The 17,792-nt window shown below is 38.2% G+C and overlaps 2 protein-coding genes across 9 annotated transcripts in view; one reads left to right on the plus strand and one right to left on the minus strand.

Moving 5' to 3' along the window:
• Positions 1-6,882, plus strand: part of CFAP43 (cilia and flagella associated protein 43) — an 81,550-nt gene extending 74,668 nt beyond the window's left edge. For 2 of the 3 annotated variants that reach the window (XM_012770650.3, XM_076009803.1), the window contains 4 exons: positions 2,701-2,865; positions 4,839-4,919; positions 5,552-5,705; positions 5,891-6,257. In XM_012770650.3, the coding sequence (XP_012626104.1) occupies positions 2,701-2,865; positions 4,839-4,919; positions 5,552-5,705; positions 5,891-6,057 (567 nt within the window). In that variant the 3' untranslated portion in view covers positions 6,058-6,257. Of the gene's footprint in view, positions 1-2,700; positions 2,866-4,838; positions 4,920-5,551; positions 5,706-5,890; positions 6,258-6,738 lie in introns of those variants that run through there. The other variant, XR_001155583.3, reaches the window with a different exon arrangement.
• Positions 6,883-9,599: 2,717 nt separating this feature from the next.
• SFR1 (SWI5 dependent homologous recombination repair protein 1) lies at positions 9,600-13,799 on the minus strand. Of its 6 annotated transcripts, XM_076009806.1 has the most exons (5): positions 13,614-13,698; positions 12,753-12,874; positions 11,348-11,755; positions 10,366-10,388; positions 10,094-10,247 (listed from the first exon to the last, which is right to left on the minus strand). In XM_076009806.1, the coding sequence occupies exons 1-5, from the start codon at positions 13,648-13,650 to the stop codon at positions 10,220-10,222; spliced, it is 618 nt and encodes a 205-aa protein (XP_075865921.1). In that variant the 5' UTR covers positions 13,651-13,698; the 3' UTR covers positions 10,094-10,219. The 6 variants fall into 6 exon arrangements, with proteins under 6 accessions (XP_012626133.1, XP_012626115.1, XP_012626140.1 ...); XM_012770679.3 differs by lacking the exon at positions 10,366-10,388 and having other exon boundaries at positions 9,600-10,247; positions 13,697-13,799; XM_012770661.2 differs by lacking the exon at positions 10,366-10,388 and having other exon boundaries at positions 9,600-10,247.
• Positions 13,800-17,792: the final 3,993 nt, after the last annotated feature.

Genomic DNA, 17,792 nt, shown 5'->3' on the forward strand with positions numbered 1-17,792 from the left:
ATACCCAGTAGTGGGATTGCTGGATCAAATGGTAGGTCTACTTATAGTTCTTTGAGGTATCTCTATACTACTTTCCATAGGGGTTGAACTAGTTTGCAGTCCCACCAACAGTGTCTAAATGTTCTTTCTCTCTATTTCCACACCAGCATCTGTTGTTTTGGGACTTTTTGATAAAAGCCATTCTCACTGGAGTTAGGTGATATCTCATTGTGGGTTTGATTTGCATTTCCCTGATGATTAGAGACATTAAGCATTTTTTCATATGTTTATTGGCCAGTAGTCTAGCTTCTTTTGAAAAGCTTCTGTTCATGTCTTTTGCCCACTTTTTAATGGGGTCATTTGATGTTTTCTTGCTGATTTGCTTAAGTTCTTTATAGATTCTGATTATTAGCCCTTCATCGGATGTACAGCATGCAAATATTTTCTACCATTCTGTAGGTTGTCTATTCACTCTATTGATTGTTTCCTTGGCTAGACAGACGCCTTTTCATTTAATCAGGTCCCATTTATTTATTTTTGTTGTTGCTGTCATTGCCTTTGAGGTCTTCTTCATAAATTCTTTGCTTAGGCTGATATCTAAGAGAGTTTTTCCAACCTCTTCTTCTAGAATTCTTATAGCTTAGTGCCTTACATTTAAGTCTGTTATCTATCGTGAATTAATTTTTGTGAGTGGTGAGAAGTGCATGAGTATTTTTTTTTAAATCTTCCCCCAGAAATTCTAAGGTACAGGGAATCCAGGACCACAGCTAAATGCTCATTCTAATATAAATTCTAATATTCTAATAAACAAAAAACTATTTTTGTTAGACCCAATCTACTCATCTGAAGATAACCTTAGATAAGATTAGTTAATTTATCTCAGACCTTGTTTCTTTTGTAATATGAACATTTAATATTATGGATTTCCCTCTAAGCTTTCTTTTATCTGCATTCTACAAATTTTAATATTTTGTATTTTCATTTTCTTTCCATTTAAAATATTTTCTAATTTCCCTTGTGACTTTCTATTTAACTAATGGATTCTTTAGACATGTGTTATTTAATTTCCAAATATTTGGGAATTTTATGCAATTTAGGAATTATATGTTAATGTTACCATTTGTTTTACTTTTACAAATGCTATAAACCCAAAATATATTGTTGTTATTTTTGCTTTAGACAGTCAATTATCTTTTAGAATAATTTTAAAAAATGTGAAAAAAGGTATTTTTTATTTACCTTTATTGTCACTCACTATTTCAAAAGATCTTTATGTCTTTGTGTAGATCCAAGCTTCCATTTTGTATCATAAACCTTCTGCTTAAAGAATTTCCCTTAGGCCTGGCGCGGTGGCTCACACCTGTAATCCTGGCACTCTGGGAGGCTAAGGCGGGTGGATTGCTCGAGGTCAGGAGTTTGAAACCAGCCTGACCAAGAGAGACCCCATTTCCACTATAAATAGAAAGAAATTAATTGGCCAACTAATATATATATATAGAAAAAATTAGCTGGGCATAGTGGCACATGCCTGTAGTCCTAGCTACTCAGGAGGCTGAGGCAGGAAGATTGCTTGAGCCCAGGAGTTTGGGGTTGCTGTGAGCTAGGCTGATGCCATGGCACTCACTCTAGCCTGGGCAACAAAGCGAGACTCTGTCTCAAAAATAAATAAATAAATAAATAAAAATTTCCTTTAACTTAACTGAAGTATGGGTCTCCTAGCAATACATTCTCTCTATTTTTCTTTGTCTGAAAAAGTTTTAATTCACCTCCATTTTTTTTTTTTTTTTGAGACAGAGCCTCACTCTGTTGCCAGGCTAGAGTGCCATGGTGTCAGCCTAGCTCACAGCAACCTCAAACTCCTGAGCTCAAGCAATCCTGTGCCTCAGCCTCCTGAGTAGCTGGGACTACAGGCATGGGGTCTAGCTCTTGCTCAGGCTGGTTTCAAACTCCTGACCTTGAACAATCCACCCACCTCGGCCTCCCAGAGTGCTAGGATTATGGGCGTGAGCCACTGCGCCCAGCCTTTCACCTCCATTTTTGAAAGATATTCTGCTGGATTCAGTGGATTGGCAGGTTCATGCATTTGTTTGTTCCCTCTACGAGTCTTTTAGTGGAGTCGTTAGGGTTTTCTAAGTATAAGATCTTATCATCAGCAACAGGCATAATTTGACCTCCTCTTTCCTGGTTTGGATGCCCTTTGTTTTTTTCTCTGGCCTAATTGTTCTGGCTAGGACTTCCAGTACTATATTAAATAGAAGTGATGACAGTGGGCATCCTTGTCTTGTTAGAGTTCTTAGGGGGAATGCTTTCAACTTTTCCCCAGTATGATGTTGGCTGTGGATTTGTCATATATGGCTTTTATTATTTTGAGATATGTTCCTTCTATGGCTACTTTGTTGAGGATTGGTGCTGAAGGGTTGTTGAAGAGGTGCTGGATTTTATCAAATGCTTTTCTGTATCTATTGTGATAATCATATGGGGTTTTTTGGGTTTTCTTTTTTTGTTTTTTGTTTTTGTTAAATATACCTTATAATCCCTTCTGTTTTGCCACTATCATACTTTATAATGATTTTGCCCATTTTTAATATCTGCTATGTTTTTAAAAGAAAATATAATTATCTCTGTGATCCAAATGTTTTATAAGAATAGCATTTAACTTCAAATATTCTGGATCCTGCATGCAGAATCATATTATTTGAATATTAAATGTACTTTTTTAAGACTCAAGGACAAAAGAAAGTTGCTAGCATGATGGAAACTAAAGATGTACACAAAGGAATATTTCAGATTGAATGGGAGCATAAAAAAATGGAGATGGAAATGGAAGATCTAAATCAAAAGGCTTGGGATATTCAGATGCTGTTTTTCTCAAGAGATCGTCAAAAGGTAAGTTCTCCCTGCCCCTTCAACATAGTTTTTATTTTATTCATGAATGTATTCATTCATTTAACCAGTATGTAATCAGAAGCCTCTGTGATGTCAAGTGTATTCTCAGCCAGGAGTGTTTCCTCATGTGTCTATGAATTCTTGTCTTTTTCTCCCAGTTGTTTACATTTGCTACCACCACTTCTTCATGATGTATTCAGTAGAATAATTCTGTCTTACAGTTCCCTAAGGATTTTCTAGTTGTCAAATCCTATGGTCAGATTTTCCCCATCATTACCATCCTTAAATTCTCTGTAGCATTTAACTATCTTGATTACCCATTCCTTTGCTTTTATCACCCCTGATTAATTTTACTTTCAACATGTCAGACCTCCTCTTCTCCTCCTCCTCTACTGGATTCTCTTTTGCCTCTAACTCTTCCATATAGCCATTCTTTAAGATTCTGCCCTTAGCCATGTTTGTGTTTCTTTCCATGCCTCTCCCTTGGTGATCTCCTCTATTTTTCTTACTTCCCTGATCACTTTAAGAGACTAATCCAGCTCTGTGGATTCCAACAAGCTAAGCTCCATTTCTATATTTCCCACCTCTCGGGAGCTCCTCTTCTTAATTTGCTTATTTCTGTTCTTTTCAGCCACTTGCTCAGGCTTGAAGTTTTAGTTATCTTTTGTTCCCCTCTTTCCCATGCCTTCCAAGTCTTGGCTAGTCTATGTATGTATTCCCTCATTTTCTATCCCCACTGCCCTGGTCCCAGGTCAGTCCTCCATTTTCAATTGTTTAAACAATTTTATAATTAATCTCTAACTGGTCTCTTGACCCTGGGTCGTCTTCTTATCTAATCTATACTGTATATTGCTGTTGGATTAGTATTCCTATTCAGTTCTAATGACATTACTATCCTTCTTATCTATCTAGCAAATGAATTATGAAATCCTTAGGCGGGCAGTGTCTTTCAACTTAACTTCAAACTCATGTCTCACTGTTCCTCTTATACATTAGTATTCTCAAATGAAACTTATTACTATTTTCTAGGATTCTACCTCTGTGTTTTTATCCATATTGGCTCTTCTATCTGGACTGTCTCCCCTAATTTTTGTTTTGTATACCCCAAATCTATCTAATTTTCAAGGTCTAGTTTAAAAGTCACCTCCTTTGTAAACCTTTTTTGATTTCCCAAGTTTGGAGGAATTCCATTCCATCACAAACCACCTTTAAATTTGCATGACGTTCTACATATCTTCTGGCAATCAATCATATCTATATGCTCCCTTTTCCTTGAAGGCTAAGTCATGTTATCTATCTCTATGTCTTCCTCAATGTCTTTAAATGGGACACTGTTAATGTGGGACTCAAGTGGAATACTTAACAAATATTTGATGATTTGAATAATAATGAATGAATGAGGAAGTAAACCCTAGGCATTTGTAATAATTTGTGTATTGAGTGAAATCGTGTACATGAGTGTACTGATGGCTAAAAAAGGTAAATATCATTGGCACAAAAGTCAAATCAGGCCAGGCGGTGGCTCACACCTGTAATCCTAGCACTCTGGGAGGCCAAGGCGGGTGGATCATTTGAGCTCAGGAGTTCAAGACCAGCCTGAGCAAGAGAGAGACTCTGTCTCTAACAAAAATAGAAAAGAAGTTAATTGGACAGCTAAAAATATATAGAAAAAATTAGCCAGGCATGGTGGCACGTGCCTGTAGTCCCAGCTACTCGGGAGGCTGAGGCAGAAGGATCGCTTGAGCCCAGGAGCTTGAGGTTGCTGTGAGCTAGGCTGATGCCAAGGCACTCTAGCCCAGGCAACAAAGTGAGACTCTTTCTCAAAAAAAAAAAAAAAAAAAAAAAAGTCAAATCAAACTTACATACATATTTATTATGAAAAAAGTAACTTTCAAAACTATAACAATCATTATGAAGTTATCCACTGAAAGAGAAAAATATCCTTACATATATTGTGGTTTTTTTGTTTCTAGTTCCTAACTGAACCCAACTATGAGTCTCTGATTAGTCTTCAGATTGGCATAATGGAGCAAACCATTGCTGTTATAGATAAGGTAAGTCTCAAAGAAAATGATCATTATAATCCCAAATCTGTGAATCATTTGAGCAAAGTAATAGTGCTTCAAATCATGAATTCAAACAGAGCCTAACAAAATCTTGGGCATTTACTAGAATTCATGAAGTAATTAGAAATCGCTGAATCTTTGCAACCATAACCAGTAGAATGGACTAAAGCACTTCTTTTAATATTAGAATTAACCCCTGAGGGACTGAATGTAAGTGGATTTTCTATTTCACATTAGTTTACAATTTATGTAATAGATGTGTTGATAATCTTTTCTAGGCCTTGTAAAGGCTTTATTTTATCATAACTAAATAAAAAATGCTTAGTTTTTATTATATAACATATAAAATAGAAACAAAGTAATCTCAAGCTTTTAAAATATTCTCTCATTTTTAAGAGTATAATAATTTTTTTCTAAAATGTGGTATTAAGATCCCATTCTATTTTTCAACAATTAATTTGAGTGCCTACTATGGATAGGTAGTATGTTAGGCATTAGGGATATGGTGGTAAGATGTTATCTTAATGATTATAATGTATTTAAAATATAAGAATAATGCCTTTATAAAATAAATTATTTTTTAATTAATTTTGTGGGGTGTCATGTTAACAAAATTTCAGACCCACAAAAAAAATGTGGAAAACTGCAAAAAACTACTCAAAAAACTGGGAAAGTGCAGCAATCAAAAAGATGTAGCAAATTATGGTCTAAGCTGCAATCTACGAGAAGAGTTGGTAGCTGTATCAGAGAGAAAAGACATCTGTAATGCAATGGGTAAGCATTATTTTTCTTTAATCAACTGTTTCATTAAAAGTAATCAGTATCCCTGAAATCTGTACAATAGTTATAAAGCTTCCAGCAATTTTTTCCACATGTTTAATTGATTCTGAGTACTGCTTCTGTGTTTTAAAGTATTGATAATAATCCAGCTAATCCTTTCTTCTCCATTTTTGGAATAGGGTCTAAATTGACTTGTGAAAAGATTGTCAAAGAACGATATGAAAACATGATGCAACAACAGAAGTTAACAAATATTTCAAAACAACAAGCTGAAGAGATTTCAATACTACAGGCTGAAGTAGAAAGATTACGGATGAAAACATTTCCTGCTCTTGTTAAAATGTAAAAACACGCAGGAAAACACAAGGCCAAATTAGTCATTTTAAAAATCATTTCATTTAGGTAAAGTGATTTCTTTTTCTTTCATACTGGGAAATTTAAGTAGAGTCTCTTCTTAGTTGCATATTTTTAATAGCAAATTGTTTAATTTTATCCTTGATCAGCATATAAATTTTTGTCATGCACGAATAAAAGTGTAAAATACCATGAATTGTTTTTATTCATGAATGAGCAAGATTCTAAGTCAGAAAAAAATATTCAAGATCTATGTTATTCATTTACTGTTAATTGGTTCAAAGGTATGTTCAGATTTATGGTATAGAAAATCGTATTTTTTTACTTTAATTCATTTTTAAGAGGCAAGGTCTTACTCTGTCACCTGAGCTGGAGTGCAGTGACACAATCATAACTCAATGTAACCTCAAATTCCTGGGCTCAAGCAATCCTCCTGCCTCAGCCTCCCGAGTAGCTAGGACTATAGTGCATGCCATCACATCCAACTTTTTTTACTTTTTGTAGAGTCTAGGTCTCACTGTGTTGCCTAGGCTGGTTGCCCAAAGTACTGGGATTATAGGCATGAGCCACCATGCCCAGCCTAGAAAGTCTTAAAAGATAAAAAATATTCTTAGCCACTGCTAGTATTTCTAATTTTATGGATGATGTCTTTTTGCTTTTCTATATTTGCCAGATTTTCTTCAGTAAGCATTTCTTCTATAATCAGAAAAAAGTACCAGAATATTTAAGATGATTCCCTGTTTACCAATGAGAACAAGGTAAATTATTTACCTTTTCCAAGATTTACATCATTTGTAAATCATTACATATTTTAAAAACATAATTGTCTACATTTCTTATTTATTGTAACAATTCAATTTTGTGCTCTACCCAATAGGATTTAGCAAATAACAAAAAAAGTACTTTCTCATTTCCATAAAATAGTTTATTGCTTTATTCACAGATATGATGACAATTATGTAATAATGAGAAGACTAACTGGCCAGAAAGCCGCTTTTACCCTTCCCTAGCCTGTGGACTGCTATGTCATTGGGATCACTAACCACAATCTCCAAATGATGCCAATGTCTCACTGTTCTGTAATTTATGAACTAAACACTAAGTTTAATCCACAATACTATATCTAGAATACACTAGTGTAGTAGGTAAAGCAAGAAAGCTATTATAAAATTTTCTACTTAGAAAAAAATCTTTAAAAGATTTATTGATCACCCACATAGTGATCAATGCTCGATGGGGATGATAAGGAACATGACAGGACCAGCATCATTTTGATGACTCACCTGCTTAGTGCTAGAATGATTCAAGTAGTCAGTTTGGCGGATTCAGCATGGAAATGCCCATTAGTAACATTTCTACATCCAGGGTCCTTCAAAATTATCCCTGAGACAAGAATTTGGAGGGTAGGGGGAATAGATCTGAGGGTGAGGGAGTGTTTGTGGGGTGCAAATACTTGACAAGATGGGATTGCCAGTTCTCTGTCCTGTTGGTTTGAATCAACCATAGATATACTAGATTTTTTTTTTTTCTGGTGATACAAATTCTATGTCACCTGGATTAGCTACCTGGAGACTCCATTTGCTAATAGCCAACGCCAAAAATTTCAGTAGATAATGCTATGTGGATTCTCAGGTCTTAACAAACCAAATGGCCTGTGTCATTTCTATTTGTTAGTTATCAACCCTAGGTGACACTGGCAATGTTCCTTATTTGACTGCCTCAGATTTGAGGCATGGAGAGGGTGGGGTTTGACAGGAACCTCCTGCCCTCAAGAGTATTCCAGTAGAAGCCTTTTCAACAGGAGGTAACTTCTGGTTTGGGGGATTGGCAGGTGCTTTGGAAGGGCACATGGGTCATGCAACCCAACCCCCTATTGACACTGTTCACAGTATGGCCTCTCTCAGCTTCTGTTGAACTAACAGCAATCATATCTCTATAATCTTTTACAATATTATATTATCAACTAGTGATATATTAATAATCAATCAGGTCAAACATAGCATGGCCTTAAACATAGAATTATGAATATGGGGTTCTGTTGCTTAGCTGCCTGGTTCAAGTCCTGGCTTTGCCACTTAAGTTTTAAGTAACCACTTAGTTTTAAAATAACTAATCTTAAATTTCTCATGTTTTTCATACTGGATGTTGATCACTGTAATACCCAAATGAATTAATATACTTTTAAATATGGCACAAAGCAAGTGCTATGTTAAATGTTAGCTCTCATTTTTAAAAAATAAAAATATGGCATTCAGTGGTTCCTAATAAATTCACCCCACTAAATGGAGGTGAAATTCAACAGAAGGAGCACAGAAGACTACCGCATAGTTATCACCAGACCCCAAACAGTCCCATAAGCCTCATCCCTCCCCCATGACCCACACCTCTGTGCTGTTTGGAACCTCAGCACCCAGCCAGTCCCTTGCAAAGCCCCATCACTATGCCCCAAGCTCTCCCAGAACCAGAGTCCCACTGATGCTGCAGTTCCCACACGTGGACCTGTAAGGGTTACCCCAGGGAATGTACCTATCAGCAGTGGGCTGCTACACCCTCCAAGATCTATATAGGGACCACACATTTACCTACCAGAATGCCAGCACAAGGGACAATGCTTCCTCTGCCACATTCAGGCCCCTGGCTGGCAGCAAGCAGTGATGAAGGCCAGCTGGTAGGCATGAGAAGAGCACAGTGGCGCCCATCTAGGAATTCCAGGGCCAGAGCAGGCCCATGTGAGGCCTGGGGCAGTCCTCTTGGGTTCATAAAAGCCAGTGTCTAGAAGCAGGAATTTGTGTAGGTGGGCGGGGATGAGTTTACAGGCATGGCACTTACAATTAAACTGATACAAGGGCAGAGTCCTAGGGTCTACTTTTTAAACATAACATTTGTTAATTATGGGAAGACATGGGTCTGAAAGTAGGGTGCACTTGAAGGGAGGGGTTAGAGTAGCAGCTATTTACTAACTAGTAGGGAAGTCTTTTTTTTTTTTTTTTTTTTAGCTAAATAAAGCTCTTTTCAACCCTTCAAAGGACTCAAAAGCAGAAATCCAAAAAGCCCCAGGAATGACTGGCAACTAGAATCAAGAAGCCATGGCCCCACAAAGTTCTCTCTCAATCTATCATCTCTGCCTTTCTATGCAAAAACACACAGTCCTTCCTAAGCCTGCCAGCTCTGTTACTTCCACATTTATACACAGCAGCTCCAGCCACAGAGATGGGCTTGCTTTTCAACTCAATTCCAAATTCCCAGGGACTGGCCGGCTTGAGTCCTATCTGCATATATAGCAGAGATTACAGGTACCCTCCCTCATATAACTTGGCAACAGAAACCCAACCCTGCAAAGGTGGGTTTCTGACTAAGGAGTCACCGTGAATTGGACACTGAAAGTTTCATCTATTTTACAGATGAATGTGAAGGACCTTGTGTGCCACAATACCTTGATGTGGGAGATGAGGAAATGTAGTTTTTTAAGAAACAGATGGCCATTTCACTAAATGAGGAACATGAGAAACAAATGTGAAGAGAGACAGGGAAGAATGCAATTTTGGACATGAGTTTAATTACTTGCTGGATCATCAGAGGGAAATATGTGGTAAATAGAAAAGAGCTTCATAAACTTAGCAGAGGCAGGCATTTTAGACCAGTTTAAGTTCAGACATCTACCCAACTGGACAATTTTTTAACATTTAAAACAAAACTTTTTGCCATAAAAAACAATGTATTAAAACTGGTTTCCAGAATTACCCAAATTATATTTTAAACATGATTTTTTTTTCACATTACTTTAAATGGCAAGTTTTCTTTGGCAAATCTATACAAAATACTAACTTTTCACTCAGAACTTAAGAGTTTATATTTATGTATTAAAGTGCCCTAAACTGATGTTTGGCAGGATACCATCCTCTAAGCCATAATGGTTTTATGCCTTCCCTTTAAAATGTAGAAGTGTCTTTTAATTGTCATTCTCAAAGATATTTTAAAGAAAAAAAACTATTAAACACCTATAAATTCTTCTTCACTTCTGTTATAATGTAGCAATTTATCATCTAACCCATAGTGGTCTATCAATTGAGTAAGGCTTAGTTTCTTGTTCTCTTCAGACAGAGCTGATTGCAACTCATGAAGCAATAGCTGGCTACAGCTTCTCCACTTCTTTATTAACAACTGTAACTGAAATAGGTCATTCTGAAACAGAAAACAAAACAAACATGAATGTATGTCAATAACTAGATGGTCATGCTATTTTAACTTACATAATGAAGTTGTCAAATCAGTTGATGTGCAGGGTTAAAGGCTAACATACCTGGAGATGAATAGGACTTCTACCTAGGAAAAAGTAGGATGGTCACAAGTAGAATGGTTACAATGGCACAACTGAATTCTATGGACATTTTGTTTGTTCCAAACTCTGGACCATCCTTATCCTCAGGGAAAAATCAAATCATTAAATAGGAGAAAACTAGTAAAAAAAAAAAAAATACACTTTTTCTATTACAACTGTACTTTTTAAAAATGACACCATGGTGTACCTTCCACTCAATTTTGCTGTGAACCTAAAACTACTCTTAAAAAATAACAATATTCAAATTAAAAAAATTTTTTTCAACATTCACTATCTCATAAATAAGTCATATTTAGAAAAATCCTAAAAATTCAAGAAAGCAAATGATATACACTATTCCATCATTTTTTCCAGATTGCTGGAGAAGAATGAGCCATTGCATATACATAAATTACCCAAGTAAGAAAGGTTAACTCCTTCCAAGTGCCCAAGTTCTACTTAATTCAGCCAAACTGGGTTGAAATGTTAAATCTAATATTAATATATTAATTTATATTAATATAAGTCTAATATTAATATATATGTTGCTTTCTCAAAATGCCTGAAACACTTTAATTATTTGAGGAAGACACAAGATAAAAATGCTTTTTATTGTACTCTGGCCCATTTTTAGTTTCATTCATTCACCGTCAGCTGTCACTTCTCACCTAATATTTAAAACCTCTAATATTGCTATGGGGTAGAAACTAGAGAGAAAAGCTTCAAATGCATATTAAATGAGTTGGGGCTCTCAAATAAAGATTTTATCTGGTGTTTAGAGGCTTCTTCTACTCTAAATCTATGATTTAGAGTTTAATTAAAGTGTTGGAAGTCAGGTTTCTGAATATTTGGCTTATTGTTTACTAGGCTAAAAAAAAAAACCCTTATTTTCTATTTTTGAAATTACTTTTCTGCAATTTATGTAAAAAAAAAAATTATTCTGCAATGGTCCTGACATTCTCACCTTTGATCTATACATTTTGACTAGTTTTAGCCTCCGAAGAAAGTCTTCTTTCTCCTGAATCTCCTTCACCAATTTTGCTTTTTCTTCATTTAATCCTTGTTTAGGAAGATTCTCACTCACAAGCTCATCTTGGAAAGCACTGCACAACCTATCAAGTGATTTAGATTCACATACATTGACATTCTTGAAGGTGTTTTTCACATATGTACTTTCTTCAAATTCACTGTCCATGTGTTTAAAACTTTCTTGACATTCCAAACAGTTTTCTTCTGTGGAAGATGCTGGTTTCTCTGAACAGGCCTGGTCATTTTCTTCATCCTCTACTTTAAGACGTTTTACCACATTGTAACAGGAACTAAATGAAGATCTTGTTTTCCTTAATCTTTCTCTAAGTGTTGCACTCATGGGCTATAAAGGGCACAAAACATTAAAAATGTTAATCAAGAAAAACATTCCGGGCCGGCATGGTGGCTCACGCCTGTAATCCTAGCACTCTGGGAGGCCAAGGCAGGTGGATTGCTCAAGGTCAGGAGTTCGAAACCAGCCTGAGCAACAGCGAGACCCGTCTCTACTAAAAATAGAAAGAAATTAATTGGCCAACTAATATATATAGAAAAAATTAGCCAGGCATGGTGGTGCATGCCTGTAGTCCCAGCTACTCGGGAAGCTGAGGCAGGAGGATCACTTGAGCCCAGGAGTTTGAGGTTGCTGGGAGCCAGGCTGACACACCGCACTCACTCTAGCCTGGTAGCCTGGGCAACAAAGCGAGACTCTGTCTCAAAAAAAAAAAAAAAAAGAAAAGAAAAAAGAGAAACATTCCTGATGTAAACAAAGTGACTAGAAATAAAGGCCTTACATTTCTAAGATAGACACCACTAGATGGCTTTCTGTCTCCATAAATCTAAAGTAGCCATCACAAAACACCTTTAATTTCCAGCTTCGTGAGTTTTGTTCTTTTTTACCTCAGCAAAGTCAACACCCTTCTAAAACAGTGTTGAGACACTTATCCCAGTAATCACTGTACATTTGTCCAGCATTTAATAGCACATCCCTGACACTACCCTAGGAGCTTCAGAATTAAAGATTAAGGAAAAGACCTAGATCCTGCCAACAAAAAGCTTCATAACAATATTGCACAGTTAAAACTTCTTCACTTTGGAGTATTATAATAACCTGATCTGAAAATAAATGAAATGAATTGATTCAAGATGAAAATCTGGCAGCAAGCAAGTGTGAGGAGTGTCATACACCTTATCTTAGAAGAAAAACCTAAACTTCTACTTAATGAAATATCTACTTATGCTACATATTATGTTAGTTAACAATCTTCAGTATACTTAAAACCACCACTGCCGCAATAATTAAACACAGAATGAATCCACTAGGAAAACTAAGATTTTCATACTTGTTTTCCTGAACTATTTGTATGAAGAGATGGTGGATTTGCACAGGCCTCCGGAGTCCTAGGTAAAATCACAGCTGAGTCTGATGGACTTTCCATCTTGAAAATGAAATCTTGGTTTACCTCTAAAAAAGAAAAAATAATTATAAAATGGGAATCAAATTAACCACATCTCTATACAATCCTTAATTTTTATCAAAGAATTTCTATTGATGTATAAAACATCCACAAGTAGGCCAGAAATTTCTCCTAATTTCATTTAGTTGTAATTCATTCTTGCTCTTCTTGCAGTTTTCCATTTACCTTCCCACAGAGACTAAGTTTTTTCATGACAAATTAACCGGCTAGTATCTCAAAGAAACAAGATTCTCCTTGTTTTGTTTTTAGGTATCAAAATACCTTCAATTCCGCAGTGGGGGAGGGGAGAATAACAACTTTAGATAGGAATTGATTTCGTTATGGCAGCTTCAAATTAAAGGAGATACAGCTTAAAGCTTGACTCAAAAAATATAACCAGACCTGTCAGTCAACCTAACTCTAAAAGGTGTGTGACTAAAAACTGTTAACTCTCCACGCCCGAGGCTTAGGAAACAAGCCGAGATAGAGATACGTTGACGCGCCCCAGCACCGTTTTAAGTAGCGAACAGACACTGAAAAGGAGTCGATCGCAGTAGTTTCCTCCAACAAAGGCATCAAGTTTAGCGGGTAAAACCACAGGGAGGAGTCCTCCCCGTTGCACAAAGCGCACTAGCCCGCCGGAGACTCCAGGCCTGACGGGGAGTCGAGTTCCCCCGGCAGCGGAGAGGGTCCACAGTTGTGGACTCGACGCCACAGCAGACCCCCGAAAAAGTCCAGTTCTCACACCTGCCCTCGTAAGCAGCACACTTCCCCCCTCCACCATCCCCAGCGTGGCCAGAAAGCGCGCGTAGCTGCCCCGGTAAACCGACCTGGTACCAGGGGCGGGGACGCACGGGAGGCGGAAGAGACGCGCGATTGGCCAGATTGAGTGACGCGCGCGGCTGGGCTTCGCCCGCCTCCCGAAAACTACGGGACTGCGCGCGAACGGGGGCGGGACTTGGGCACGCTGAGGGGCGACTGAGACTCGTGATTGGCAGAATTGACTGGCGCGCGCACGGCTCTGCCCTGCCCTTCGCCCGAGAGCGGCGGGATGCGCGCGCGCGGCCGCGATTTTCCTCAGGGTGTCGAGGGCGGAGCTTGTGGACAACTGAGTCATCCCGACGGGGGCGCGCTTCCGCCCGCGGCTTCCCTTCCCTTCCCTTCTTTTCCGGCTTCCTGGTTTATGTGTCTGTGAAGTGCACAGAATGTGTCCCTCGCCCGCATTCTCCCGGCTGCGGCTGGTATCTCTGCGTTCGCCCTCGCCGAGGCTGTCCTCAGGCGTGGCGCGACTGGAGACCACAAAAGAGCAGCGCTGGGTTCCAGCCTGTTGCGAATGAAACTTGTTAGAAATCTCTGCCAGTGTCTCGGCACTTTCAGTCGAGCTCATCTCTAGGCAAACGCGGCACTCCCCTCACTAGGTTTTCTGTGGTATCTACCTCAAAATTCAGGTTCCTCAGCTTCAAATCTTTTAGTCAAGTCTGAGAGAAAAATGTAGCCCAACGAAATGTATTGTGGCGCAGAACGATCACTGAAGAAGATTGTGTCCATCCAGAATCGGGATACTTGAGACAGACGCGGCCCTGGGCGAACGCCCGCGGTTCTGTCGCTGTGCAACGGCAGAGTTGACAGAGAGTTGACAGGATCGGGTGGAGCACTGGGTTTGGGGAAATTCAAACTGAGTAACTGCTGAGTCACCGGGAAGCTGCCCGTGTTCCCAGTCCTCTTATTGAATGGCCACCTTAGGCGTTAACGCTGTCCCTTAACTAGCATCTGGTGATAATGGCTTAGAAGTAGCCCAAGGAAGTTACTTGAGTCCTATACAGTCAAGTATAAATACAGAACCTGAAGACAACCTAATGGAAACATTAGGAACATAAATGTTGTCTAAGCTCAAATCCTGGCACCATATTTTATGTGCTATCTACTATAGTGTTTCTGTGCCTCAGTTTCCTCATCTGTAATCTGACGTTAGAGCTAGGTATCTAGGAAGTACTCCATAGTTATTTTACATATGCAAGTGTATTCATGCCATTCCTTAAATGATTTAAAGGAATGTGTCTCACACACTTTCATTGTTCACTTATCTCTCCCCCCAAAACCCCATATTTAAAAAAAAGAAGTCAGCTGTGAGATCACACGCAATTTAAACCATAAATAGCAGAAAACTTGGAGCCTCCACATATAATTAATATGTATTCCACGTCTGAATTTTTCAAAAATTATATAAATTAACATCAAGGAATTTACAAAGTGAAAGAGAGAACTTGTGGTTTTGTGATACAAGTGTTATTCACCTCACCCAAGTCACAGGTCTCAGTCTGCACATTTATTTCTCCCTTTACTCATCCACTGGCATCAGTTAATCTATGAAAAAAGCAGAATGATTTGTCCACAATGCAAATGATGCATGTTCTTTATACCTCAGGGCATAAGGGTGAGTTGTTTTTATGAGTCCCTAAAATCAGCTGCTCCCAAATCCTTTTATCATTACAACCTAAGCTTAGAGCTGTGTTTTTGCTGGCTGCATAAAGGAAAACATCTTGCCTTGCAAATGTTCTGACTTGCTTGTTATGTGAACCGGTATATTAAAATGGGATTGTTTGGCCAGATTTTCAAAGAACTTCAGAGCACATATTCAGAAAAACCCGTATTTCAGATACGTGCATTTGTTGACCTACATCTCTGACTCCCATGCATTATTAGGATCAAACGATCTCCCCACACATATATTTGTATTTTACTTACTCCCCTCATATAACAAATTGGAAATCCACCTTCCTTTCTTAATTTAATGTAAGACACCTGCAATATAGCCTTATATTTTTCATTGTACCTTCAGAAAACATTTCCCTGTCTTTAGTGACTGGCAATTATATTAGCCTATGGAGAGTTTGTTGTTTCTGACCTAGGACATTGTATGTTTCATATGAAACTTTTCAGGCAGGGAAAATTACCCACCCCAGTGAGCAAAGACTCCTTACCCTACCCCAGTGAGCAAAGACTCCTTACCCTACCATAGAGAATAATTTGAGCAATAGAATTCAATAATAATAGTAATTAATATCAACCTAAGTCAGATTTTCCCTGTATTTTTAAATTTCTTCACTACCCAAGGCTACTGTAGGGCACTTTGTTATTCATCAGGAAGTGGCAAAATGCTTCTTCCTTTGTTGTCTGTGATTGTTGTTTGTGGGATGATGACATAGACCTAAAATCTTTATGAGGTTTTGTTTGTTTTTTATTCTTTTTTAATGACAAGAAAAAAATAGTGAATAGTGTCTCTCTCTCCCGATTTCTCTCTCTCTGTCTATACACACACAAACACACATGCACACGTATTTTCAGCCACAATTAAAATTTTTATTTCTGTAGATTTATTTTTGAAATTCAGGACGTTAGCATTACTTTTAAAGTCAAGAATAATCTCAGGGCCGGGCGCTGTGGCTCACGCCTGTAATCCTAGCTCTTGGGAGGCCGAGGCGGGCGGATTGCTCAAGGTCAGGAGTTCGAAACCAGCCTGAGCAAGAGTGAGACCCCGTCTCTACTATAAATAGAAAGAAATTAATTGGCCAACTGATATATATATAAAAAATTAGCCGGGCATGGTGGCGCATGCCTGTAGTCCCAGCTACCCGGGAGGCTGAGGCAGAAGGATCACTGGAGCCCAGGAGTTTGAGGTTGCTGTGAGCTAGGCTGCCGCCACGGCACTCACTCTAGCCTGGGCAACAAAGCGAGACTCTGTCTCAAAAAAAAAAAAAAAAAAAAGAATAATCTCAGGATGATCTAAATTCCATTCCATAGACTTTTCTCTATTGACAAAAATTATTGTGTCATGTGGACATAACTAGTATTCATAGGTTATTTTATAAACAAAGATATAAATATACACCTTTAAAACTAGGATTAAAATCCACTTGGGGCCGGGCTTGGCGGCTCACACCTGTAATCCTAGCACTCTGGGAGGCCAAGGCAGGCGGATTGCTCGAGGTCAGGAGTTCAAAAATCCACTTGGGTGAGGAATTGTATAAAATCTACAGGATTAAGTTGATGCATAATGTCCATTAGGACAAATTAAACAAACTAAATTTAATACAGATTTATAACACTCACAAGAAAATCTGCTAAATTGTCTTAACTGACTTTCAATATTTCTTATGACATTTGTACATAAGTTAAAAATAACCTTCAAAAACTCTTCTCTCAATCTCTCTTGCCATAAATTCAAGTCACATCTTACAGACCTATCCATGGTAAAGAGCTGTTTTAGTGCTTTGCCACTTCATAAATTTCCCTTTGAGAATAATTGACAAATATTTATATTTCTTTTCTCTATTACCTAAAGATCTCATATGGAACTCCATAATGTGGGGTGGCTACACTTGGAGAGACTACTGAATACTTTGTTACCAAAGGGTGACCTTTATGGATTAACTGCTTACTATTGTTTAGCCAAGTTAAGCAAGAGAGTTTTATTTTCAACCCCAAGATGAAAGGGCCCTTGACTTACCGTTAGACATGCCTGAGAAATTGCCTCACTGAGAATAGGATGGTTACTTGGAACATTAGTGCGATAAAACCTTTCCATCACCAGGGAACTGGAAAATTTATCTAATAAATAATATTCAGGAAAATGTACTAAATAAGAACCTAAAGGGGCTGGGCGCGGTGGCTCACGCCTGTAATCCTAGCACTTTGGGAGGCCGAGGAGGGCGGATTGCTCAAGGTCAGGAGTTCGAAACCAGCCTGAGCAAGACCCCGTCTCTAGCAAAAATAGAAATAAATTAATTGACCAACTAAAAAATATATATACAAAAAATTAGCCAGGCATGGTGGCGCATGCTTGTAGTCCCAGCTACTCGGGAGGCTGAGGCAGTAGGATCGCTGAGCCCCAGAGATTGAGGTTGCTGTGAGCCAGGCTGACGCCAC

This window comes from Microcebus murinus, chromosome 14 (genome assembly GCF_040939455.1).
Source record: "Microcebus murinus isolate Inina chromosome 14, M.murinus_Inina_mat1.0, whole genome shotgun sequence".
Classification (NCBI taxonomy): Eukaryota; Metazoa; Chordata; class Mammalia; order Primates; family Cheirogaleidae; genus Microcebus; species Microcebus murinus.